The 27,859-nt window shown below is 37.1% G+C and overlaps 1 protein-coding gene across 2 annotated transcripts in view; it reads left to right on the forward strand.

Annotated features, from left to right (window-relative positions):
• Positions 1 to 27,859, forward strand: part of NFATC3 (nuclear factor of activated T cells 3) — a 128,006-nt gene that overhangs the window by 67,711 nt on the left and 32,436 nt on the right. For both annotated transcript variants that reach the window (XM_023637170.2, XM_023637171.2), the window contains exons 4-8: positions 696 to 895; positions 6,335 to 6,507; positions 9,845 to 9,985; positions 21,249 to 21,304; positions 22,368 to 22,494. In XM_023637170.2, coding sequence (XP_023492938.1) covers positions 696 to 895; positions 6,335 to 6,507; positions 9,845 to 9,985; positions 21,249 to 21,304; positions 22,368 to 22,494 — 697 coding nt within the window. The remainder of the gene's footprint in view (positions 1 to 695; positions 896 to 6,334; positions 6,508 to 9,844; positions 9,986 to 21,248; positions 21,305 to 22,367; positions 22,495 to 27,859) is intronic.

The raw sequence follows: 27,859 nt of genomic DNA on the forward strand, positions 1-27,859 counted from the left end.
TGGTTATCTTCATGATGATGGGTCAGATGGATGCTACACAGCCATCAGACTGGATGTGGGAGTCTCCCCTAGTGTTATTTGTATACTTCTTTAGGCTCTATTTCTTTTAATTGCTTCCTTTTTCGTGGTCCCTATTTTTGCCTCCAGCACCTCCTGGTCATATCTCTTATCAATCCTGTGTGGTCATCTTAACCCAGCAATAGTGAAGGGTACAAAACAAAGTCAAGTAGCCCAGCTTGTTAATAAGTCAGTTGAGTTTCTAAGTTGGTAACATGGAATTGGCTTTTTCAGACTTTCTACTAAATACTAAAACAAAGTGTCTCTGATTTTAACAGCCTGTTAGAGGATCTGTCCACACTCTGAAGTCTTTAGGTCTGGTCTGGATGGTTAATGTTGCCTGGAATACAGAGTTCAGCCCTCTAAGAAGGCTTTGCAAAATTTTTGTTGACCTAGATATTTATTAAAAAAAAAACCTCTCATCTCTTTGTAACACATTCCAGCATTTCATAACTCTTAAACTATTTCCAGAATTTGGAGGGCTGTTCACTTACTACTTTTTCTGTTATCTTTTTTGAAATAACATTTTATGTATCAATAATATATGATACAGGTATAATAGACTTACTTGTTGTAAGCTTATTGTAAAATGCATGGATAATGAATTGTATTTTTCTGTGTTCGTTCTTCCAAATTAGCTCCTGGGCTATAGTGAAAAGCCGATAAATCTACAGATGTTTATTGGAACAGCAGATGATCGATATTTACGACCTCATGCATTTTACCAGGTGCATAGAATCACTGGGAAGACAGTTGCTACTGCAAGCCAAGAGATAATAATTGCCAGCACAAAGGTTCTGGAAATTCCACTTCTTCCTGAAAACAATATGTCAGCCAGGTATCTTGAAACGTACCCCAAAATGGACAGTTCTTTCTTTTCCTAAAACAACTTTTAGAAAAAGTGTGTATTTTTTTATAGTACAAAAATAAAATATTCATTGTTCTAAATTAACTGAATAACATTATGTAAATAATTTTATTATATTTGCTAAGTTTGGTAGCATATTTCCATAAGGAAAGTTCAATTCAGCAAAAGTTTATGAACCATGTAGTACCAGCCAAGCATCATGCTAGGTGATAGATAAAAATAAATGGACTTTTTCCAAGTAGCTCTCGGTCTAATAGAGTAGACAATAAATAAACAATTTCAGTACAATTGTGATTGGCAAGTTTCCTTCACATGGGTTAGTTGGGGTTATATATAGTTGCCTGTAATAGAAAACTGAAATGCAATGGCTTAAACAGTGAGAGATTTAGTTTTTTATTCCATAAAATAAATATATAGATAGGCATTATAGGGCTAGCACAGTGGCTTGGGGCCCCAAGCTCCTTCTATTTTTTCTTCTGCTATTTTTACTTTTTTTTTTTTTTTACTATATATATATATATATATATATATATGTATATACATATATATATATATATATACTTTTTTCTTTTTCTTCTGCTGCCCAAAGTCTCCTAGTACGTAGTTGTATATTCTAGTTGTGAGTGCCTCTGGTTGTGCTACATGGGCTGCCACCTCAGCATGGCTTGATGAGCGGTGCCATGTCCGTGCCTGGGATCTGAACCAGCAAAACCTGGGGCTGCTGAAGCGGAGCGCGCAAACTTAACCATTCAGCCACCGGGCCAGCCCCTCTTCTGCTATGTTTAGCATCTGGTTCCCATACTCAAGGTGGCCTCACGATCCAGAAGGAATGAGGAGGAAGGGGTGGGATGAAGGATAAAAGAGAACTTCCATCTGAGTCAGGCCTCTTCAAAGAGCCTTTCCCAGAAACTTACCCAACACCTTTACTACATCTCATTGATCATCTTTGTATATAAGGAAGACTTGGCTGTGTTTTTTTCACATTGCCACCTCTAACAATATAGGGGCCTATTACTGAGGAAAAAGGGAAGAAAGGGTATTTAGTAGGCACCTGTTAATTCGCCACATCCAGGTATGTGAAACGTACATTGAAGTTTGTTATAGAAGTTGCTTCAAACTACAGTATGAACCTTTCTTAAAACGGCAGTAACGTCTATCCCAGACTATTGCAAGAACAGTCCTATAAAATCAGATTTCAGTCTCAAACTCTGTTCTTTTGAATTTATATTTAAATAACTTTTTAGGTAAACTGAATATATACCCCTGAAGACATAGCAATTTATGATATAATTTTACTATTGTAAAATAAGAATTGCCTCAAGAAATCGCTTATCCTGTTACCTACTTATTACCAGAAAAGACAAGTTCATGTAAATTTAAATAAAACCTTATTTTTGTCTTCCTTGTTCAAATAGTATTCAAGAACCCAACCCAGTAAGTCATTACACAGGGGCTATGACAGAGTTCTTTCACGGCAAAGGCAGACAGCTAACTGATAATCTCTACTCTTAAGTTTCTGTGTGCTATGATGTACAAAGAACTTTGGAATTTAAAACTCAGCTTTAAACTGTCTTTTTCTAAGAACTCGTAAAATTGATCCCTAGGAGACACTTTGCAGGCCACGTTTCCATTTGTTCCTCTGGATTTTCAAAGCAGTACATTTGAATCAAGTTAAATAGAAAATTACCAGAAGCCTATTATGCTTCGTAACTTTGCTTGAAAGACATTATAAGAAATAGTCATATGAATACCTCCTCATAATCTGGAAAACCCATCATTAAAGATATCATCTCTTTTTTATTTTTTTTAAAAGATTGGCACCTGAGCTAACAACTTGCCATTTTTTTTAATTGCTTTTTCTCCCCAAATACCCCCAGTACACAGTTGTATATTTTAGTTGTGGGTTCTTCTAGTTGTGGCATGTGGGACGCCTCCTCAACATGGCCTGATGAGGTGTCATGTCTGCGCCCAGGATCCGAACCGGCAAAACCCTGGGCTGCTGAAGCACAGCGCAGGAACTTAACCACTCAGCCCCGGGGCTGGCCCCAAGATATCATCTCTTAGATTGGTCATTATTACACACACACACACAAACACACACACACACACAGATTCTTCAAGTTAAAGGAAAAAAGTTGGTGTTTCCTGATGACATGGTGGATTTTGCTTTACCAGGCAACAAGAGACCTATAGTGACTTTATCACATTTACTGTTTGCTTTGGCTTCCAGGAAGTTCATGGTCAAGCTCAGTTATAGAAATTATAGTAATCTCTATAACTCTAGATTTGGGATATATTTATTTCCTGTTCTTTCTACTTAAAACATTTTTCTATTTCTTTTTTCTTCACTTTATTTGTATTTATATTGTAAAATCCCTCATATCCTTTCTAAAAATAATATATAAATCAACAAATTAAAGAAAAAAGAGTACCTGAGTTTCTAAGACACATTCTGGAGAAATTGGGAAAACCTCGCATACTGAATAGTGTAAAAAAATCAAAACAGTAGGATCTAAACATATCTGCCTCCTCCTTTTCCCATCTACTAGCACATGGAACAGAGGTGATGGGACATGATTCATGTCCCTTCCCTAACCAGACCTGGCGCATATACTGCCTGCCTGGATCAGACCGGATAGGACAGAGCTGCAGAAATACCATTGTCACTGGTAACAAGCAGCTTAGTCTCCTCACACCATCCTGCCGTATACATACCTGAAACTTCTCTGGCCATTCTATCCACTCTGGACTATTAGATTGGGGAACATGAATCCTATAGGAACCAAGGCTTTTGGCAAGATTGTGTGTGTCCAAGAAGGGGTTAAGTAAGGAGCAACAAGGAAGTTACCCAAATCTAAGAAACCTTTTCCATGTACCTTAGATAACAGAGTAGCTAATGCTGAATAAGCCTGTTTTACCCAGGAACTATTAGGATATACTTGGGTGATTGAGTGTAATTTAATTTCAGATAGTGGTAGATAAATTTATGGGGGCCAGCCCCATGGCCGAGTGGTGGAGTTTGTGCACTCCACTTGAGCAGCCCAGGGTTTCACAGGTTCGGATCCTGGACGCTGACCTAGCACCGCTCCTCAAGCCATGCCGAGGCAGTGTCCCACATAGCAGAGCCAGAAGGACCTACAACTAGAATATACAACTATTTACTGGGGGGTTTTGGTGAGAAGAAGAAAAAAAATGAAGATTGGCAACAGATGTTAGCTCAGGTGCCAGTCTTTAAGAAGACTAAAGAGGCCGGCCCCATGGCTGAGTGGTTAAGTTCATGCGCTCTGCTGCTGCGGCCCAGGGTTTCACAGGTTTGGATCCTGGGCATGGACGTGGCAAAGCTCATCAGGCCATGCTGAGGCAGTGTCCCAGGTGCCACAACTAGAAGGACCCACAACTATGTACAGGGGGGCTTTGGGGAGGAAAACATAAAGTCTTTTTAAAAAAGAAAAAAAAAAAATTTGTGAATGATAGATAAGAGCGTTATTCAGAATAATTTATGTACAAGTGAGTTGTAGGTATGTATTAAATGGCTCTATTGCTCTCTAAAAGCAGTAAAGTGGGAAAAGATGGATATATGCTCCCTTTGTTTTGCCTACTGGCCCACAGGCTTGGTCATTTCAAACCTAATCTGTTTTGCACATGGAAGACCCTTTATTTAAGCTCAGTATGCTAACCCATAAACCTGTAAAATACTTTAAATATAGGACACCAGTATTCATTGCCCTCACATATTCATAGCTCCTCCCTGTTTTTAAAACTAGATGAATGTGGATGAGGCAGTGTTACACTCTGGAAGTTGTAAACAGTTATTTTCATTCCTATATGTGTACTTTTTAAATTGGTTTGGAGTTTTTTCCTTTTCTTTTTTTGTATTTCTTAGCCAGAGTTTTAAGATGGTCATTTCCCATACTTTTATTCCAAATCTTCTATTAGAAATGGCTCTCTGCTAAAATACCTTCCCTCAAAATTCAATAAAATGTATAACCTCTGATATTTCCCTCTAAAGACTCATGTTGGATATTAACATGAATAATGACTACCTTGATAGAATTTGACCAATACTGCTTTGAGCTAAAGTGTAATTTTTCAATTTTAAGTTAAATATAATTTGTTATACATAAATGACAAATGTTTATTTTCAAAAGCATTTCCTTTCTTAGAAATTTATTCTCCTGTGTCTTTCTGAAAATGAAAATATTCATTCCTGTGGGATTCTTCCCTGTGCTTTACTATTCCTTCGTTCTTACCTTGATAACCTAGTTTTGTAATATATGTTGTCCTTTCAAGTGACTTCTATGGCCTCTGGGCAGTAAGCATTAGAATTGGAGCTATTGGTAGATAAAGGATGGATAACAAGGAAGCTATAAGAGAGAGTAAACTTTAATTAACTAGAATGTCTGATCATTAGTTATCCACTTTCTTTATTTTTCCAAAATGTGAATAACAAAGATATATTGTAGGTAGTTGTTTCCTACCGTGATTGTGTGTTAAGCAGCCATACTTAGTAATAAATTTTGAAGATAATGAAATATTAGACCTTAAATGCCAAAACTTTAATCCTGTGTGTGCATTCTTTAGAAATGCAAGAATCTTTGCCTGATCGATTGCTTTTATTAATAAACGTATCACTATAAAAGTATAAATATGCTATTAATGGCTTATTTGTGGTCTTAGAAGTGCATCTTCTCTGGCCTAGTTGCATGTATAGATTTAAAGAGTCTTTATTTTATGTTTCATTTATCTAGTTCTGTAAAACAAACTACCCCCAAAATTTACTGGCTTAAAGTAATAACTTTATTATTTTTCATGATTCTTTGGATTGGTTGGACTCAGCTGATCCATTCATGTGGTATCAGCTGGGATTACTTAGGTACCTGAATTCAGCTGGGAGCTCAGCTGGGGTGGCTGGAGTAGTTGAGGATTTTCTGGGCCTCTCTCTCCAGTGTGCTAGTTGGACTTCTTCATGGTGGTTCAGGGCTCCAAAAGAGGGAAAGTGGAATTTAAAAGGCTTCTTAAGGGCTAGGCTCATAACTTACACAGTATCACTTGGCGACATTCTGTTTGTCAAAGCAAGTCATTAGGCCGGCTCTCAAGGAGAGAAGGGACATAGGTACTCGACCTCTTAATGGGAGAAGTAGCATGTGACTACAGGAATGGGGAGGAATTATTGACAGCCATCTTTTCAGACAGTCGACCACACTTACTGTTACTTTTGTCATACAAAAACATTTTTAATCCCAAAATTGAAATAGCAGAAAATAGCTATCATACATCTTTCTCTTTTGGCCTGATTTCAGATAGTGATGATAGGTCTGCCCTGCTAAATTAACAGTAGCTATTTAGCTGAGTTATTTAGAACTACTAATTTTCAGTAAGCAAATAAAACTTTTATATTTTTCTCCCTAGTATTGACTGTGCAGGTATTTTGAAACTCCGCAATTCAGATATAGAACTTCGGAAAGGAGAAACTGATATTGGCAGAAAGAATACTAGAGTTCGACTTGTGTTTCGTGTACACATCCCACAGCCCAATGGAAAAGTTCTTTCTCTGCAGACAGCTTCTATACCTGTTGAGTGCTGTAAGTGAGCTGGTGATGATGTTTTAAAATTTTGTTTATAGTAGGTCATTTTCTGTTTTGCTTATAGTGTAATATTCGGATCAAAAGTGTAAACTGAGGCACACAGTCTGGATTGCTGGTGTGATCTTCTTATATGGAAATAAGCTACATTTTTAGGAGAGAGGAATACTACTCTTGGAGTTGTAAAATGGCTTCTCCTTATAATTTGACCCTAGATAGCTGTGTGACTGTAAATAAATTCTCTTGACCACACTTTTCTTATCTGTAAATGAGGAAGGAAGGCTTGATGACACCTGAGGACCAAATCATGAAGCTAATACTAAGTGTCACTTGGTCATGTTTGTTTTATTAAAATGTCAGCCTCCATGTTGGAAGATGCCTGTCTCTTTAAGCTGATACCTCAGCTAAATAAGCACTTACAGGATTTTGTTTTTTGTTTTTTTTTTACCATGATTTATTTACAACATCAGACTGAGAAAGTGAATGCTTTTTCCCCTGACTTACAAAGGCAAGAGAAGAGAAAAGGCCCTAGAACCTGATATCTACCCAAGCCCTGGAGAACTGTGGACCTCTGGCAGGTTAGCTGCTAGGACTGAAATATCAAGACTGCTGTTTAGATCTTTAGGGCATAGACTTAGAAGTGTTCTAATTCTGTGTCTTAATCTGGTGTAGGAGGAAACTGAGGCACGAATGTCTCAAGTACTTATCCAAGGTTATTTGCTTGTTGGTGACAGAGCTGTGTCTAGAACACAGGTTTTCTTAGTGCTCTTTCGATTGTACTATACTATTTTACTTCGTTAACCACATGCATTCTTAATTTGGGATCACACCTACTGTATTACCTTTCTACGCCTCCTTTTGCTATTTGCTGAATTCAAGTAATGCTTTATCATTTCCCAGTTGACTGTGGGAATCACTGAGTAAATCCATGGTAATAGAATTCACTGTAGAAGTAATTTTTGCATTAATTTTTGATAGATAATACAGGTAAATGGTACAAAATTTAAAAAGAATAAAAGGATATAGAGTACAGAGCAAATTTCCAAGTCAGCTAGTTCCCCTTCTTAGAAGCAGCTATCATTGCCAGCATCTTTATTATCCTCCCAGAGTATTCTATGCCCATGTAAGCATATATGTGTGTCTCTCTCTCTTCTTCTTCTTCTTCTTCTTATTTTTTTTTGCTGAGGAAGATTAGCCCTGAGCTAACATCTACTGCCAATCTTCCTCCTTTTTTTTTTTTTTTTTTTTTTTTTTTTGCTTGAGGAAGACCAGCCCTGAGCTAACATCTGTGCCAGTCTTCCTCTACTTTATATGTGGGTCACTGCCACATCATGGCTCACAAGTGGTATATGTCTGCACTTGGGATCTGAACTCACAGACCCAGACCACTGAAGCAGAGTGTGCCAAACCCTACCACTGCTCCACAGGGCTAGTCCCTCTGTCTCTTTTTTAACAAAGTAATTTAAATAATTTAAGTTCATAGAGTAGTTTGAATTGTTGAGATGAAGCTACTCAAATGATTTTCTGTATTTTCTTTTAGTTTATTAATATGTGATTATTGATGAGAGCATAGAAAAAGCAGAATGGTACAAAGAATATTATTAAAATCTTTTGTATAATATCACTTCCCCGAGATAGTCACTGTTAACCTTTCTTTGGATTTTCTTTTCTTTTCTTTCTTTCTTTCTTTTTTTTGTCTCTCTCTATATATACATATATACAATATTTTTTAGTTGAGTTTACTTGATATAGTTTTATATCTTATTTTGGTATTTTTCACTTATAATGGGCATTTTCTCATATTGTTAAATATTCTTCAAAAATACTATTTTTATCATATGCATAATTTTTTTAGTATGGCTATGCCATTTGTTGAACACACTTTTGCTGCTACTTTGAATGCACCTGTGATGGCTATTTTCCACCATAAATATCTAAAACTTGAATTAGTTTACTTCCTGGGCTAGTTAGTGCTTATTTTTATGACTCTGTGAGCTATTTGGAACACTCCTGGGGACATAAATATTTTCTGAGAGCTAAGTTGGTGCTCAGTACTTCCCAAGTGGTAGTTGATCCTAAATCCCAGACCCATCCCCAGTGAAAGGGTTTATTTTAACATTCTCTTCAAATGGGGCAGGGATCCCAATTCATATGCCTTTTGTGGCTTGGGAAAATAGTTGAGAGCGACAAGAGCCATAGTGAACTAAGAGTGCATGCTTCCTAAAGGCATTCTAGTTTAAATTTCTTTAAAATGTTGTTCTAGCCAAGGAAAACACAGCTGACCTTCAAAGCTACCAATTTTCCACCCAGGTAATAGGACTGAAAGTAGTCCTGTTTTCCAAATGTGAAGAAGAAAGTATAATCCACACTTCTTTTTACTTGTTTTAATCCAGAGAGAAACCTAGTTATCTTGGCATTTGGCAAGAAGAAATCCTTAGAGAACCTAGGCAATCAAAAGAAGTACAATCAATAGCTTGAAGCTCCAGCAGTTAAAGAAAAAAGAAAGAAAGAAAGAAAAGCCAGAAATATCATCTCTAGAAAAGATACCAACTTGGAATTATTGAATATCAGAGAAAGGTGGCACCAAGGTCACTGTTTCTAAAAGTTGATAATTTAAATAATGACTCTAAGGCATTAAGAAAAATTATGTTCACATACTCTGGGAAGAGTATACTCTGGGTTCCCACATACCTTGGGAAGGAAGAGTGCAGTGTACTCTAGAAACAATTACATCCATTTAAAAAGAATTCAGTATTGAAATGTGCAGTACTTCATGTATGCTTCAGTTACTTAGTTATTTAGAAAATTGTCCAAAATGGAATCTTGATATCTCAATGATGATGTAGATATTTTTTTGACGAAAGGGCTACTTGGTGTTTTTCCTTTAGAAACTTGTCTTCTTTTAATTGTATGCAATTTAATTACACATCTTTCAATTTAATTTGCTTTTTATAATTATATTAGATTTATAAATTTTAACAGACACTTGTAGGAAAGAAATGTAGTAAAGACTTAAGCTAAAAAGAGAAAAATGGATGAAGTGTTGGAGTCACTTTGAAGTTGCAGTCATTAATTAATTTCTCTTTATTAGTTGGTTTCTTTAAAGTTGTAATCTAAGAAAATAATTTAGAAATCACATAACTCTAATAAATCTATTTTGTTTTCCAAGTAACGTTAGTGATTTTAGTGGATATTGTTAACATTGTCTTGAATTTTAAAAGCCTGGAGTTTGCTTCTCTTTATTTTCATTTTATAGCTTGAATTTGTCATTTATATATGCAAGATTGTAAACTAATATTTTGTTTCTTCTCAACTCTTAAAAAAACCCAAAAAACAGCCCAGCGATCTGCTCAAGAACTTCCTCATATTGAGAAGTACAGTATCAACAGTTGTTCTGTAAATGGAGGTCATGAAATGATTGTGACTGGATCTAATTTTCTTCCAGAATCCAAAATCATTTTTCTTGAAAAAGGACAAGGTAAATAATATAAGATTTGAGTTGATTGACCTCAAATGAAGGGGCAAAATAATTCAGGTATTTCACCGACATTAATTATAAAATAGTTTTCCTAAAGCTACAGGTGTCATTTATGCAGATTTTATTGTAAACAAAGCATGTATAAAATTTTTATATAAATGTTAAGTTCTCATTAAGTATATCTCAAAAGTAGAAGAATCCTCCAGTAGTTCTACTTCTAGGTATAAATATACTCAAGAGAATTGAAACTTGGACATAAATGCTTATAACAGCATTATTCATAAAAGCAAAAAAAGAATGGAAACAACCCAAATGCTCATCAGCTGATAAACAAATGTGGTATATCCATACAATGGGATATTTTTCAATCATAAAAAAGAATAAAGTACTGCTTCATGCTACAACATGGATGAACCTTGAAAACATTGTGCTAAGTGAAAGAAGCCAGCACAATATGTCCAAAATCAACAATCCATAGAGACAGAAAGTAGATTTCTGGTTGTTAGGGGTTGGAGAGAGGTGTCACTGGAGAGTGACTGCTATGGGGAAGAGGTTTCTGGAATTAGATAGTGGTGATGGTTGTACAGCTCTGTGAATATACTCAAAACCTCTGAATTGTATACTTTAAAAGGGTGAATTTTATGTCTAATTATCTGAATTGTATCTTAATTTTGAGGAAAGTAGAAGAATCCTGTATCTATCAGGGTATTTGGTTTTAGCCCTTCTTGAGCATATTTAAAACACTTTTCCATCAATTATTTCCTCTCCTGTATTTTTTTAAACATTTTTAAAACTATGAAATACTATTCTAATAAGAATAATATAGCAAATACTCATACCTACTACCCAGTTTAAGATATAGGACATTTACCTTTAAAGGCTTCTTGATACTGCTTTCCAAATGGATCTCTCTCCTGAATCAGTCTTTGCTTATCTTTGTAGTTTTATATATTTTCCCCTGTTTCTGGACGTTATATAATATTGCATGTATTCTTCTGAAAATTGCTTTTTTCAGAAATCAACGTAAATGTTTTAAGATTGATCCATGTAACTGAAGATCTTTTGTTTTCACATTGTATGAAGGTGCCACAATTTATTTCCATTCTCTCACTGACTGTCTGGGCTGTGTCCAGTTTTTGGCACTGCCAAATGATAGCTAACAATGCTGCAATGTGTATCCTGGTTCTTATCACCTGGTAGACATAAGCAAAAATGTTATAATTGTTAAGTTTTGTTAATCCAATAGGTGTAAAATGGTATCTTGAACTTTGGGTTCGAATTTCCCTGGTATCTATTGAGATTGTTATGAATCATTCATGTTTTCTTTTTTGTGCAATGCCCGTTCATGTCTTTGCCCATTTTTTCTATTGAGTCAACTTTCATTTTCTTACTGACTTATAGGATTCTTTATACATTCTGGATATCAGAATGAGTTGGAGAGTGCCCCATCTTTTTCCATTCTCCGAAAGTCATGTAGTCACCTTCCTTTGAACATGTGGCAGAGCTTACCTCTGAAACCTTCTGGGTTGGGGGCTGTCGTTGTGGGGAGCTATTAATTTCTAATATAATTCCATTTATGGTTATAGGACCATTTAAGTTTATTTTTCTTAATTTAATTTTGGTGATTTATATTTTTGTAGGTGAATAGAAAAGCACACTCTTCCTGTGTTTCTCCTTTACTCTCACAATACTACCACACTCACAACATTTCTGACACCAGATATGTGGGTTTTCCATACATCGAGTAGTTCTTCAACACCAACTGGGTGTCCTCAGTTCACTTCAATTCAGTTCTGACACTAACTGGAGTTAGTGCAGACCCAACACATTACAGACTCAATCCCATAAGACTCCTCCCAACTTCAGGTGCCAGTTGAAAGTAGTAGGTCCCCAGGTTACTCACAATTCTATCCAACTTGGCTACAAGTCAGAGGTTCCTGTGACCCCCTTCTTGGATTCGATCATTTGGTAGAACAGCTCACAGAACTCGAGGAAACGCTTAACTTAACGTTTACCAGTTTACTATATAATAAAAGATATCATAAAAGATACAGGTGAAGATCCAGATGGAAGAACAAGGTATATGGGAAAGGGAGCAGAGCTTATATGCTCTCTACGGGCATGCTACTCTCCTAGAACCTCCATGTATTAAGCAACTCAGAAGCTCCCCAAACCCCATAGTATAGAAATTTTCATGGAAGCTTCATCACATAGGCATGATTGGATTATTCCATTTACAGCTCCTCTCTGGAGAATGGGAGTAGGGCTGAAAATTCTAAGCTTCTAATTATCGCTTGTTTTTTTTAGTGACCAGCCTCCATCCAGGAGCCCACCAAGAGTCATCTCCTTAGAACAAAAGACACTCCTGTCACTCAGGAAATTCCAACGGATTTAGGACTTCTGTGTCAGGAACCAGGATCAAAGACCAAATATTAGAATAAAAGATGCTTGTAGTGTACTGATCACTTAGGAAATTATAAGAGTTTTAGGAGCTCTATGCCAGGAAGTAGAGGCAGAGACCAATATATTTCTGTTGTGTTATTTCACACCAGAATTTTATTTATTTCATCCAAGTTTTCCAATTTATTAACACTAATTTGCTCATAATATTCTCTTTCTGCATCTGGAGTTACCTTTCTTTTAAAAAATGTATTCCTGCTGTTATTTATTTGTACCATCTCTTGTTTTTTTAATCGTTTTTTCCAGAGTACTTGGCTTTATTGATCCTTTCAGTTGTGTCTTTGTTTTCTGTTTCTCTAATTTCTGTATTTTTCCTAATTTTCACTGTTTTTTGGCTTAGTATTTTTTTCTTAATTTAAATGCTTATCTCATTTATTTTTATCTGTTTTAAACTTAAGTATTTGAGGGTATTCATTGCCCCTGTTGCCTATCTCTTGTAATTTCACTACCTCTTTCTCCACTGCATCCTTTTTTTTTTAGTTTAAATACGTTCAAATCTTCTCATCCTAAACATTCTCTTTCTCTTGACTCTGTCATCCTCATAAGCTCTTATTTCATTTCTCTTTCATTTATCATCCAACCTCTCAAAAAAGTAATCCGTCATCTACCTTCATTGCCTTACCTGTTACTTACTCTTTAATTGTTTATCTTTCACTATATTGAAATCTTAACATCCTAAAAATTTATTTGGCAGTCAGCTACCCACTCTCCTTGACACCCTTTTCTTTCTTGGCTTTTGTGTAATTGTGCTTACCTGGTTCTCAGCACATCTCTAACTATTCCTGCTCATCTTTTATTAACCGTTCTTTCTGGCCCTTAAATATAGAAGTTTTCCAAAGTTCTGTATTCAGTTTTCTTTTCATTATATTCCTTCATTCTGGGAAATTTCATCAGCTACCAAGTCTCCTGAACTTCTGACCTGTTTCTTTAATACCCATTGAATATTGCTATGTAAATGTCCCACTGATATTTCAAATATGAAAACATGTCAGACTTCACAAACCAGTTCATCTCACTGTTCCTGATCTTTATTATTAATGTCAGGACCTTCTTCTTCAGCTGGAAACCATGTTTTCATCTGTCTTCTTCTCCCTTAAAATTCACTTCCTTCCAAGTGAAACTTTCACTGTTTGCAGACAACATGATTTTGTATATAGAAAACCCTAAAGAAGCCATTGGAAAACTATTAGAAATAATGTAACAACTACAGCAAAGTTGCAGGGTACGAAATCAACTTATAGAAATCAGCCGCATTTCTATACTCTAAAAATGAACTAACAAAAAGAGAACTCAAGAATACAGTCCCATTTACAATCACGACAATAAAATATCTAGGAATAAATTTAACCAAGGAGGTGAAAGACCTATACAATGAAAACTATAAGACATTATCGAAAGAAATCGATGATGACATAAAGAAATAAAAGATATTCCATGTACATGGAATGGAGGAATAAACATAGTTAAAATGGTCATACTACCTAAAGCAATCTACAGATTCAATGTAATCCCAATGACGTTTTTAACAGAAATAGAATAAAGAATCCTGAAATTCACATGGGGCAACAAAAGACCCTGAATAACTAAAGGAATCCTGAGAAAAAAAGCAAGGTTGGAGATATCATAATCCCTGACTTCAAAATATGCTACAAAGCTATAGTAATCAAAACAGTGTGGTACTGGCGCAAAAACAGACACACAGATCAATGGAACAGAATTGAAAGTCCAGAAATAAAACCACATCTATAGGCAGCTAGTCTTCAACAGAGGAGCTAAGAACGTACAAAGAACAAAGGAAAGTCTCTTCAATAAATGGTGTTGGGAAAGCTCGACAGCCACATGCAAAAGAATGAAAGTAGACGTTATCTTTTGCCATACACGAAAAGTAACTCACAGTGTATTAAAGACTTGAAGGTAAGATGTGATACTGTAAAACTCCTAGAAGAAAATATAGGCAGTTCACTCTTTGACATCAGTCTTAGAAGGCTCTTTTCGAATACCATGTCTACTTGGGCAAGGGAAACAAAAGAAAAAATAAACAAATGGGACGTCATCAGACTAAAGAGCTTCCGCAAGGCAAAGGAAATAAGGAACAAAACGAAAAGACAACCCACCAACTGGGAGAAAATATTTACAAATCATATATCTAACAAGGGGTTGATCTCCAGAATATATAAAGAACTCATACAACTCGGTAACAAAAAAACAACCTGATCAAGAAATGGGCAGAAGACAAACAAGCATTTTTCCAAAGAAGATATACAGATGGCCTATCTGTATGACAGATATATGAAGACAGGCATATGAAAAGATGTTCAACATCAGTAATCGTTAGGGAAATGCAAACCAAAACTACAATGAGGGAGCTGGCTCATGGCCGAGTGGTTAAGTTTGTGTGCTCCACTTCAGCGGCACAGAGTTTCACCAGTTTGGATCCTGGGCGTGAATATGGCACCGCTCATCAAGCCATGCTGAGGTGGCATCCCACATGCCACAACTAGAAGGACCTGCAACTAAAAATATACAACTGTGTACTGGGGGGCTTTGGGGAGAAAAAGGAAAACTAAAAATTTTAAAACTACAATGAGATATCACCTTATACCTGTTAGAGTGGCTATAATTACCAAGACAAAAAACAACAAATGTTGGAGAGGATGTGGAGAAAAGGGAATCCTCATAGACTGCTAGTGGGAATGCAAACTAGTGCAACCACTATGGAAAGTAGTATGGAGATTTCTCAAAAAATAAAAAATAGAAATACCATTCGACCCAGCTATCCCATTACTGGATATTTATCCAAAGAACTTGAAATCAAGAATTCAGAGAGTTGCATGCACTCCTATGTTCGTTGCAGCATTATGCACAATAGGCAAGACATAGAAGCAACCCAAGTGCCCATTGACTGATAAATGGATAAAGAAGATATGGAATACTGCTCAGCTATAAAAAAGATAAAATTGTCCCATTTACAACAACATTGATGGACCTTGAGCATATTATCTTAAGCAAAATAAGCCAGAGAGAAAGACAAATACCATATGATTTCACTCACATGTGGAAGATAAACAAACATGTGGACCAAGAGAACAGATTAATGGTTACCAGAAGTGGAAGGGGGTTGAGGGGGTGGGCATAAGGGGTAAAGTGGCACATACGTATGGTGACTGACAAATAATAATGTACAACTGAAATTTCACAATGTTATAAACTATGACCTCAATAAAATAAAAATAAATTTTTAAAAATTCACTTTTTGCCAACCCCTTAGACCCTGACCAATACTTGCCTATGTTCAAGAAATAGCAGTTCTGTTTCACCATTTATTAATTCATCAATTATTTATGAAGCAACTGCTAGTGACTGATACTGCTCTAGGCTTTGGGGATGTAATGGTAAATAAAACCTTCAGGTTGCCTGCTTTGATAGAGCCTAGATTCTAGTGAAGGAGCAGACAGTAAACATATAAGCAAATAAATGAACAAGATAATTCCAGATAAAAGTGCTATGGATTAAGAGAGTAAAGTTATAGTGACTGAATAGTGGTTAGCCCAAAGCTAACATCATACTCAACAGTGAAAAGCTGAAAGCTTTTCATCTAAGATCAGGAATAAGACAAGGATGCCCACTCTCGCCACTTTTATTCAACATAGTATTGCAGGTCCTAACCAGAGCAATTAGGCAAGAAAAAGAAGTGTAAAAGTCACCTGAATTGAAAAGGAAGAAGTAAATTCACTATTTGCAGATGATGTGATATTATATTTAGAAAACCCTGAAGACTCCATCAAAAAACTGTTAAAGCTAATAAATGACTTCAGTAAAGTTACAGGATGCAAAATCAATACATAAAAATCTTTTTCTGTACACTAATAAAGAACTATCAGAAAGAGAAATTAAGAAAATAATCTTGGGGATGGCCCCATGGCCTAGTGATTAAGTTTGGCATGCTGCACTTTGGTGGCCCAGGTTCACAGATTTGGATCCCAGATGCAGACCTGCACCATTCATCAGTCGTGCTGTGGTGGCGGTCAACATTTAAAATAGAGAAGATTGGCACAGATATTAGCTCAGGGCTAATCATCTTCAAGGGAAAAAAAAGAGGAAGATTGGCAATGTGTTAGCTCAGGGCTAATCTTCCTTGGCAAAGAAAGAAAGAGAAAGAAAAGAAAATCCCGTTTACAATTGCATCAAAAAGAATAAAATACCTAGGAATAAATTTAACAAAGAAGGTGAAAGACCTGTGTATTGAAAACTATGAGACATTAATGAAAGAGATCGAAGAAGACACAAATAAATGGAATGATATTTTGTGCTCATGGATTGGAAGAATTAATACAGTTAAAATGTCCATTCTGCCCAAAGCAGTATACAAATTCAGTGCAATCCCTGTCAAAATTCCAATGGCATTTTTCACAGAAATAGAACAGACAATCCTAAAATGAGTATAGAACAATAAAAGACACTGAATAATTCAGCCAAAGCAATCTTGAGAAAGAGTAAAGCTGGAGGTATCATGTCCCTGGTTACAAGCCATATTACAATGTTATAGTAATTAAAATATTACAATATTGGCATAAAAAAGACACATAGGTCAATGGAACAAAGTAGCCCAGAAATAAACCAGTGCATATGTAATCAGTTAATTTAAGACGAAAGAGCCAAGAATATACAATGGAGAAAGGACAGTCTCTTCAATAAAAGGTGTTGGGAAAATTGGACAGCCACATGCAAAAGAGTGAAACTGGACCACTGTCTTACACCATACACAAAAATTAACTCAAAATGGATTAAAGACTTGAATGGAAGACCTGAAACCATAAAACTCCTAAAAGAAAACATAGGTGGTAAGCTCCTTGACATAAGTCTTGATGATTTTTTGAATCTGACACCAAAAGCAAAAGCAACAAAAGCAAAAATAAACAAATGGGACTTTATCAAACTAGAAAGCTTCTGCACAGGAAAGGAAACCATCAACAAAAGGGAACAGCAACCTACTGAATGGGAGGAAATATTTGCAAATCATATATCTGGTAAGGGGCTAATATCCAAAACATATAAAAAACTCATACACCTAAACAGAAGAAAAACCAATCTGATTAAAAAATGGACAGAAGATCTGAATAGACTTTTTTGAAGGAGATATACAAATAGCCGACAGGTACATGAAAAGATGCTCTGCATCATTAATCATCAGGGAAAATGCAAATCAAAACCATAATGAGATATTACCTCATACTTGTTAGAATGGCTATTATCAAAAAGACAATAAGCGTTGGCGAGGTTGTGGATAAAAGGGAATCCTTGTGCACTGTTTGTGGGAATGTAATTTGGTGCAACCACTATGGAAAACAGTATGGAGGTTCTTCAAAAAGTTAAAAATAGAACTATCATATAATCTAGCAATACTACTTCTGGGTATTTATCTGAAGAAAATGAAAACACTAACTAAAAAAGATACATACACCCCCATGTTCATTGCAGCATTATTTACAATTGCCAAGATATGGAAACAACCTAAGTGCCCATCAGTGGATGACTGGATAAAGAAACTGTGGTGTGTATGTATATAACAGAATATTATTCAGCCATAATAAAGAATGAACTCTTGCTGTTTGTGACAACATGGATGGACCTTGAGGGCAGTGTACTAAGTGACATAAGTCAGAGAGAGAAAGACAAATACTGTATGATCTCTTATGTGGAATCTAAAAACAATTTTTTTTCACATTTTTATTTTTTTAATTATTTATTTATTTATTTTTGAGGAAGATTAGCCCTGAGCTAACTACTGCCAATCCTCCTCTTTTTGCTGAGGAAGACTGGCCCTGAGCTAACATCCATGCCCATCTTCCTCTACTTTATATGTGGGATGCCTGCCACAGCATGGCTTTTTGCCAAGTGGTGCCATGTCCGCACCCGGGATCCAAACCAGCAAACCTGGGGCCGCTGAGAAGGGGAACGTGCACACTTAACCGCTGCGCCACCGGGCTGGGCCCTAAAAACAATTTTTTCAAAAAACTCGTAGATAACAGAGAACAGATTGGTAGGTGCCAGAGGCCAGGAGTGAGGGCTGGGAGAAATGGATGAACTATTTTTTTTTTTAAGTTTAAATAAATTGAATTTAAAAAATGCAAATTGTTAATAACCATTATTCATGAAGTAACTTAGGAGTTGTATGGCTTATTCAGAGGAATTCAGCAAAGAAAACAAAATTTTTTACCCTTTTTTTTTTTTAAAGATTGGCATCTAGGCTAACAACTGTTGCCAATCTTCCTTCCCCCCCCCACCCCCCCCAAAGATTGGCACCTGGGCTAACAACTGTTGCCAATCTTCTTTTTTTTCCTGCTTCTTTATCTCCCCAAACTCCCCCTGTACACAGTTGTATATCTTAGTTGCACGTCCTCGTGGTTGTGGGTTGTGGGACGCTGCCTCAACGTGGCCTGACGAGCGGTGCCATGTGCACGCCCACGATCCGAACCCTGGGCTGCCACAGTGGAGTGCAGGAACTTAACCACTCGGCCACGGAGCCAACCCCTACATTTATTTTTATCTCAAGTCACCTTTAAAAGAACAACTTAGGGAAATTTTAAAGCACAAAGTAAAATGCACCACACACACACATCCTCAACAACCATCTTAAAAAAATTATCGGCAATTCTGTCTCATTCTTCAGGTAACACTTATTCTTTTCTTATTAAGTATCTGGATTGCCCAAGCCTGCCTTACCTCATTAAAGAAACAGCAACAGCAACGAAAAACAAGTATAAGGAAGAGATAGTATCTCAAACCTGTCCCTTTCCATTGTAAAAATTCATTAGTGCCTGAATATAATAAATATGTATGTTTAAGGCAGTTTCATTATAGAATTCATTTTATTTAACCCAGAGCTTTACATTTAAGAGCTTTTGATTTAGATTGAATCTTGTTCCATGGTGGCAGTTACTTGCTTTGGATGGGATTGCAGTTGTGAACATGTTACTCCCATTCTGAAAGCACCTTCAGTGATCCCTTTATTTTTTAGCCTCCTTAATGTGGCATTCAGGCCACAATCTGTTGCCTATCTTTCCAGCCTAATTTCTTACTGCTCCCTGACTTGTACTTTAATACTGCACCAACACAGCTGCTTATGGTTCCCTAAATCGTAGTTTCTTGCCATCTTGCCTTTGCTCATGCTCTCTCTTCTGCATAGACTACATCATCTATGTTCCACCTTATCTTTAAGCCTCAGTTCAAGAGTTCTTCAGGAAGCCTTCCTTGTCTCATACCACCCCACCAAGACTAGGTTAAGGACCCTGATCTCTGTGCTCTTGGTACATCCAGAGTGTACCTTTATTAGTTATTGTAACCACCACATTTCATTGTAATGAATTGTTGTATTTGCCTTTCATTCACACACTGAAGGCAGGGTATCCTATCTCCATTATCTCATTAACCCAAAGTGCCTGGCATGTTGGGACCCAGCAAATGATTGCTGAACTGAGCTATAATTCTAAGGAGACATAGCATTTCTCTGTAGAGTCTCTTTTACACATGGGTAGTCATTATCTAATTATTGGACTGGAAAATGATAGTCACAATCTTGAAGGCATTTGATTGAGTCTCTCCTGATATCTTCACAGACCAGATGAAGAAGTCATGCTAGCTCTGAAGATACTTGTATGGGTTAGTCACTGAGTGACTGCCCATTGATATAAAAAGAATGGTTTAGAATAGCTGAACATCAGATTGGAGTGAGAGCTTTTAGTAGCAGGTGGGGCCCTCCCCAGGTGAACAATTCACTTGGGATAAAGTGACAGAAAATATGTTGACAAGATCTTCAGATGACAAATCTGGAAAGCTTAGCAAATATTTTAGAAGACCGTCAGTACCTAAAAATATCTTGGCAAGCCAAGTGATCCAAGAAAATAAAATCTAGTAGGGAGAAATTAACATAACAGGAGTTGCAGGGCGGTGGGGGGGGGAGGGGAGCAGCTACATAAGGGCACAATGTGGGAGCTTGAGCTTGGTAGTAGGAAATGTGGCAGACTGAGGGACACTTGCTGACCACACATTAAGTGTAAGGGTTAGACTGGTGCAGCTGCCCCAGAAAACTTTTAACAGAGACACAACATTTCCACATAAGGTGGCAAGAGCCTCAGTCACTCTCTACTCTGCTGGGTTATTTCTCACCTGGGCTCTTCAGTTCTAGGCCTGGTGCCTTTGGAGGGAGATAATCACAATGGAGGAGTGTTCAAAGAAGACTGACCAAGGAGGTTAAAATATTGTGTAAGGGATAGATGCAGAACTGGGGCTGCTAACCAGCCGAAGAGGAGATCCAAACAAACATAGCTGCTTTTAAACATCTGAAATACTGTCTTACAGAGAAGCACTCAAGGTTTTTTCGGTGGTGGCTACAAGGAGTAGTACTTAGACCAGTGGTTGGATAGTATAAGGAGACAGATGTCATCTATCATGAAGAGCTTTCCAGCAGCAATTATTGTCCAAAGATGAAATGGATTACTTGGTGAGGGAGTGAATTTACCATTACTTAAGGCATACAAGCAGAGTTGGCCACTTATTGGTGGAGGTACTCTCAGACGATTTTCAAACATCACTTGGTAGAATAAACTCTGTGGGGCCTGCTAACTCGAACAGCCCAAATTCTTTCTCCCCATTTTTCCTCATGGGTACACATTTTATTTTTATAATGGAAGTCAGTGAGAAAAAGATTCCCTTTGCCAAGAAATTATGACACTAAATATGTTATATTCTGTCTATATGTTTCTGACTTGAATTACTTTTAACTGTAAATTGTTTCTTTCAACAGATGGACGACCTCAGTGGGAAGTAGAAGGGAAAATAATCAGGGAAAAATGTCAGGGGGTAAGAAATTTACGTTATGTCTTTAGAAATATTTAAGAAGCTTAATGAGAAAGTTGGATAATGGTGCTTTATTGTATAGATGAGAAATCTTTTATCTTTTGAGTAGTAGAAAGATAGAATTAGAATTTTTAGAAGTTTGGATGTGAGATAGATACTTTCCTGATACTAAAATTAAAGTTTGGGAAAGGTAAACAATTGATATCTTTCTTCCCATTTTCTGTGTGTAGGAAGAGAGAAATTAGAAATGAAAGATCATTAGAAGGTTCTTACTGAAGTTGTTAGTTTCTTTCTCTGAATTTGGTGAAGAAATCAAACAAATTCATTCAAGAACATACGTAATGGGCAAAACTAGGAGGAGGACAAGCCCTCTGGGGTTTGTGTATTTAGTATACTATTCTCGACTCCTCAGCCTTAAGCCTTCCAGGATTCAACACTGAAAGCTGTGGTCCGTTCCTCGTGGTTGGAATGGAGACAGAATTGTCTCTAGGGTAGGGAATACCACTTTTCACAGTGCTTTCCAAAGACCTGGAGAAATTAGATTAAGGATTGTAATTAGTTTGGGGCTAAAGGTTTCCACATTGCTTATGTAAAATTATTCTTGATATTGATACAGATTTTGTGTATTACCAACTTAGAACATTTTGAATATAAAATTTAAGATAAGAAATCTAAACTATAATGGAACTACAGAAATATTAGACTTGGTTAAAAACCAGAACGAACTTCCAGTTAAGATGTATAGTAACATGCAATATTGAGTAGAGCAAAATATCTCATTACATAGTATGTAAGACTGTTTTTGTTTCTGCTGCAACTAGAAACCCAACTGGGTGAATAGAAGGCAATTTTTCCTGTAATGGTTTACTTTAAAGTGCTTATTTCTGTTAAGACTGAAGTATCCATAGAATAAATATCCAGATGACTTACATGAGCAGTTGATGTGCATAATGATCTATCGTGGGAGAGCCTGGGTCATTAAGACTCATGAGTTGTGCTGAGTTTAGCAGGTGCATTTCATTTTTAGTTCTGAATGTAACACAATCTTGCTTTCCATGCTCCTTAGGCTCATATTGTCCTTGAAGTTCCTCCATATCATAACCCAGCAGTTACAGCTGCAGTGCAGGTGCACTTTTATCTTTGCAATGGCAAGAGGAAAAAAAGCCAGTCTCAACGTTTTACTTACACACCAGGTACGAGGAGTTGTTGTGATGGTTTACTATAGAGCTTTCTTTCATAATGAATAAAATGTTATTCAATGAATCCTAAAGTAGAAAGTTTAAGGTAGGGTACTTAAAATCAATAAAAATTCTAACATATGCCTAATCTGTAAAATTTGTGTTGACTTTCAATATTAGATGTGATATCAGTTGTTATTCTGTAGGCATTTTTTTAGAAGGAAGTTAAAAGATTGAATTTAGGTTTGAAGTCTGTTTTTCAGGAGCTACCAACAATCACCAGTACTACAGGAAGGGCAGGTGTCTGTGAATATGTGTGAACTCCCCTTGTACCCTTAGCACTTCAAGAAGGCACTCTGCCTGTTTCATAGTGTCTTCATCTCAGCTGTTCCCAATCAGATGAAAAATTTCTCATTAGATTTTCATTTGGCAAGCAGTGACTATAGCATACTATGGCTGTGGAGACTATAAAGTTGATGCCAGAGTTCCTGGTTTTATAGATGCACCCTAACAAAGGAGGCTTCCACACCTCTTTCTGCAGAGATCAAGTGCTGTAACTTTCCAGGTCTTGATTGTGACACGTAAATATTATAGGCAGTAATTTATGCTGATGTTCACATACTTAGAGAACAAATATTTATAGAGGCCTTCTCGGTGCTAGGTGCTATGTTAGTCACCAAAGCATATTATAAAAAAAAATCATAGTGAACCTTTCTCTCCAAAACTTATTCCTCTGAAAACTTGTAAATGGTTTATAGTAAATGAAAAGAACAAACACTTGAATTTGAGAGGTTACTGGTCATTAGCGGTCATTCATTTGTCATTCATATTTTTTAAAGCTGACTTTAAAGAATTTATAGCCTCTAATGTCCACTTATATTCCATACTCTGAAAATTAATAGTACTTGATCATGTTAATACATTACTTGGTAATAAAATATTTCAGATAATTTTCAAATAGAATACAAACCTTTTGAAAACTAAAGATTTTGGTTAGCTATTTCATTCATTCATTAATTCAGAAGGTATTTGAGGGTGCCTGTTAGGTGGGCAAAACCTATCTCAGTCCCTTCTCTCATGGAACTTATAATCTAGTGGAACAAACAGAAGCTAATAAATCACTAAATAAATAAATAACTAACAAAGTTGTAATTGGAAACTGAGATAAGGAGGACTCTGAAAGAAAGGGACACAGTACTGTGTGAAAATGACAGAGGGACCCTTGCCTAGCCTGGTGGGTTGAGAAAAGGCTTCCATGAGGAAGTGATACTTGAGTTGATAACTGGAAAATAATAGCAATAGTTTGCAGTTATATAACATTACTCTGTTCTTAGTACTGTTCTAAGCCCTTTCTATATTTATTCATTTAATCCTCATGATAGACCCATGAGATAGATTATTATCTTGTTTTACAAATGAGGAAACTGAGTGGCGAATAAGTGCTTAGGGTCTCACAGCATATGTCTTAGAGCCAAATGTCATGCACAGGCAGTATGGTTCTAGGGTTTGGGCTCCTAGCTATTATGCTAGAGTACATCTCAGGTTTATTCATTTATTTAGGAAACATGTAGAACATTCAGAGTGTGCCCAGTACTGTTCTAAGCAGTTTATACCTAATAACTCATTTATCCTCACATAACTCTTATAAGGTAGGTACTTGTTGCCCTCCACACTTTGCAAATGGGTGAACTGAGGTCACACAACTAATAAATGGCAGAGGTGAGATTTGAATCCAGGCAATCTGTCTGTAGAATCTATACTGTTAATTGCTAAGCTAGGTAAAGTGTGGGAGAACATTCCAGATAAAGGCATCAGCATATGCAAAGGCCCTTTGGTTGGTTGGATCGTGGAGTATTAAAAGAGATGTAAGAAGTGAGCTTTAACAGGGAGGTGACATGATCAGATTTGTGTTTCAGAAATCCTTTTCTTCATATTTCTTCTGTCTCTTTATGACGTGTCAATGACCGCTTCAGACTTTTCTCAGATTACTAACTGTGGAGTGTAAGATTTATATGAGAGAGGCCCACGAAGGTTAAAAAGGTGATTCAAACAGCAAGAGAGTTTTGAATAGACAGAGGAAAGAGCATCAATGATGGTAAAGAATATCCGGTTTCTGAGAAAGGTGGGAGGGGATAGGATTTAAAATATAGAAGTTGGGATGGGCCTTCGGTAGCTGAAGGAACAGGAGGGAAGATAAAGAAGATGAACAAGATGGATGTACGTTAGGAAGATTGTAGATTTGGTAGTGGAGAGTTTAGAGAGTTTCCATATGATAGCTTCAGCATTGCTTCTGTAATGAATGACGTGAAGTCACCAGTTGTGAGCAGAGGGAGTGTGGGTGATTAGACAGTTTGAAGAGTGTAGAGAAGTTTGAAATAGTTGTAAGGAGGGGGAGAGTAAGTTGCCACAGAAACCTAATAGGATTCTAGGCATGATTGAAGGGCCCCTTTGATATTGATATTCATGAATTTATAGATACTAATTAGCCCTGCTTTATAATTTTCTGAAGCAACATTCAGATTCTTCAGGGCATGTGGTAAAATATGGATAGTAGGGCTCCTCCAGGGTGAGATTTACTAAGGACATATGGTCCAATAGTGTTATCAAATGCTGTTCAGATGGGGGACTATAGAATCTAACCTGAATAGGAAGGGAGAGGGCTTCTGGGATTGAAGAAAAACAAAAAGGCAATAGGGTCAGCAGATTAGAGGTTTTGATCACCACCGTCATAGTGGTAGTAGTTGAACAGGCAAACAGGAAGGAGGGAATATAATACCTTTACATTATCAGCTTGTGAATTGGGAGGACAATATAAAAGCAGAGTCCTAGAGGGCATTACATATAAGAATGGAAATCAATGGGGCCCCAGAGTGCAAAGAGAACATTGGATTGGACTACAGCTGTCATCACTGGCCTTATGGTTGACAGAACACAAACATCAGGTGGCACAGACTAACAGAAGAATGGACACACAGAAGTGTTTTGGACAGTTACTGTCATGTCTCTGTAGCATTTGGCTTTTTAAAATTTTTTTCTAAAATTAAATTTTGGATAAAATTTTTATAAAAGCAAATAACAATACTGTGTTTTTTTGTTTTTTTTTTTAAAAAAAGACAAGGTGAGAGGCTGGCCCCATAGCTGAGTGGTTGAGTTCGCACGCTCTGCTTCGGCAACCCGGGGTTTCTCTGGTTCGGATCCTGGGCGCGGACATGGCACTGCTCATCAAGCCATGCTGAGGTGGTGTCCCACATAGCACAAACGAGAGGCACTCACAACTAGAATATACCCTATGTACCCAAGGGGCTGGGGGAGAAGAAAAAAGACGAAAAAAAAAAGATTGGCAGCAGATCTTAGCTCTGGTGCCAATCTTTAAAAAAAAGAAAGAAAAGACAAGTTGAAAAAATATTTTAAAACACCCAAATTCTCTTCCACTCTGAAAACTGACATTCTATCCTAGATCCTTTTTCTTTCTTTCTTTCTTTCTTTTTTTTTTGAGGAAGATTAGCCCTGAGCTAACATCTGCTGCCAATCCTCCTGTTTTTGCTGAGGAAGACTGGCCCTGAGCTAACGTCTGTGCCCATCTTCCTCTACTTTAAATGTGGGATGCCTGCCACAGCATGGCTTGCCAAGTGGTGCCATGTCTGCACCTGGGATCCGAACCTGTGAACCCTGGGCCACCGAAGTGGAATGTGCACGCTTAACTGCTATGCCACTGGACCAGCCCCCTTCTAGATCCTTTTGATCCATATATAGACACAACTTTTTGAAAATAGAAATGGGACCACACTGTATAGACTAATTTTGTAACCTGAACATTTTTATTTTTCCTTGTCAGTGGATAGAGGTTTACAGAATTTTAATAGCTTCTTAGTATTCTATTGCATGACCCTGTCTTTATTGTGTTAGGGTTATTATGTTTGTCTTATTAATGTGTATGAATTCTTTTTTTTTTCTTAAGATTTTATTTTTTCCTTTTTCTCCCCAAAGCCCCCTGGTACATAGTTGTATATTTTTAGTTGTGGGTCCTTCCAGCTGTGGCATGTGGGATGCTGCCTCAGCATGGCCTGATGAGTGGTGCCATGTCGAGCCCAGGATCCAAACCGGCGAAACCCTGGGCTGCCAAAGCGGAGCACGCGAACTTAACCACTCGGCCATGGCGCCAGCCCCAGTATGAATTCTTTATATTAGAGATTTAGCATATGTGTATGATTCACAAATTACCCTAGCCAAAGAGGTAATAGAGCACAGAGCCCTTCCCTAGTGGTGCTGTCTGAACTTCTATCCAACCTCTAGCTTCAGAACTTCCAGTGTAGGAGGCCTCACCCCCACCCCAGCATCCCTGAAGCTCAGAAGTTATTTGTACTTGGAGGTACCATCTGAGCTCTGGTTTTAGAATAATGGGGCTTCTAGGGATAATATTAGAGCCAAATTCTTAGGAATAGTATTTTGCCTCTAGGAAAGTATATTCTGTATTCTAAGTAGTTGACTGGACAGACTGACTTGGATTATTCTGATTGGGAGAGAAAGACTGCTTTACAGTCAGGAGACTGGATCTTGGCTCTGCCACAGGTAGTACCCACAGATTAACTCATATAAAATAAGGATATAAGACTAAAGCAATGGTTTTGAAATTGTTAAATTGTTTTATTCTTCAAATAAAATCTTAGGCAGAAAGCCAATGTATAAAAAAGGATGAAAGCTGGCTTTAGATGCTCTGTTTGCACTGGAAGAGGAAATCCAGAGCTCCTACACTTTGGATCCTACTCTTCCATATCCACCACTTGAAGAAGAGTGTGAAGCTTCTCATGGTTTGAAAACCACTAGACCAGTTTTTTTTTTCTGGGTCCCTCCATCTATCAACATTCTAAATTTGAGAATGAGATATATAACACAAAAGGTAGAGTTAATCTATTTCTAAAACTCAACTTGTTCTAGATATGGTAAGATCTCTTTATTATTTTCCTCCAAACAAGAACGAATTTACCATAAACCAGTAGTGAGGACTTCCTATGGTTTGGTCAGGTTGGAGTCTGAATCCCTTATAGACAAAAAGTGATACCTGCTTTGGCAGAGTAGAAATACACTCAATTTAAGAGAGCAGAACTCTGAGTCTGGGTACCCAGATGTGGATCAGGAACATAGAAAAAAGGCTGGATCATGCAAAAAAGATTAATGTTATGCTGTAGTTTTCAGTCGCTCAGTCTTCTTTTTAGTGCGTGATAACCAACCACTTATGTAACGAAAGGCCTCCCCACCCCCTGCTCCATTCAGGATTAAATAAAGGATGAAAGTAGGCTTTCTTGGGTATTATCCTTCCTTATGTAGAAATAGAACTCTGGGTGTAAGATTCACTGTGGCTTTCCTGGGACCAGAGTAGGGA

The sequence above is a fragment of the Equus caballus genome, chromosome 3 (genome assembly GCF_041296265.1).
Source record: "Equus caballus isolate H_3958 breed thoroughbred chromosome 3, TB-T2T, whole genome shotgun sequence".
In the NCBI taxonomy this organism is placed as follows: domain Eukaryota; kingdom Metazoa; phylum Chordata; class Mammalia; order Perissodactyla; family Equidae; genus Equus; species Equus caballus.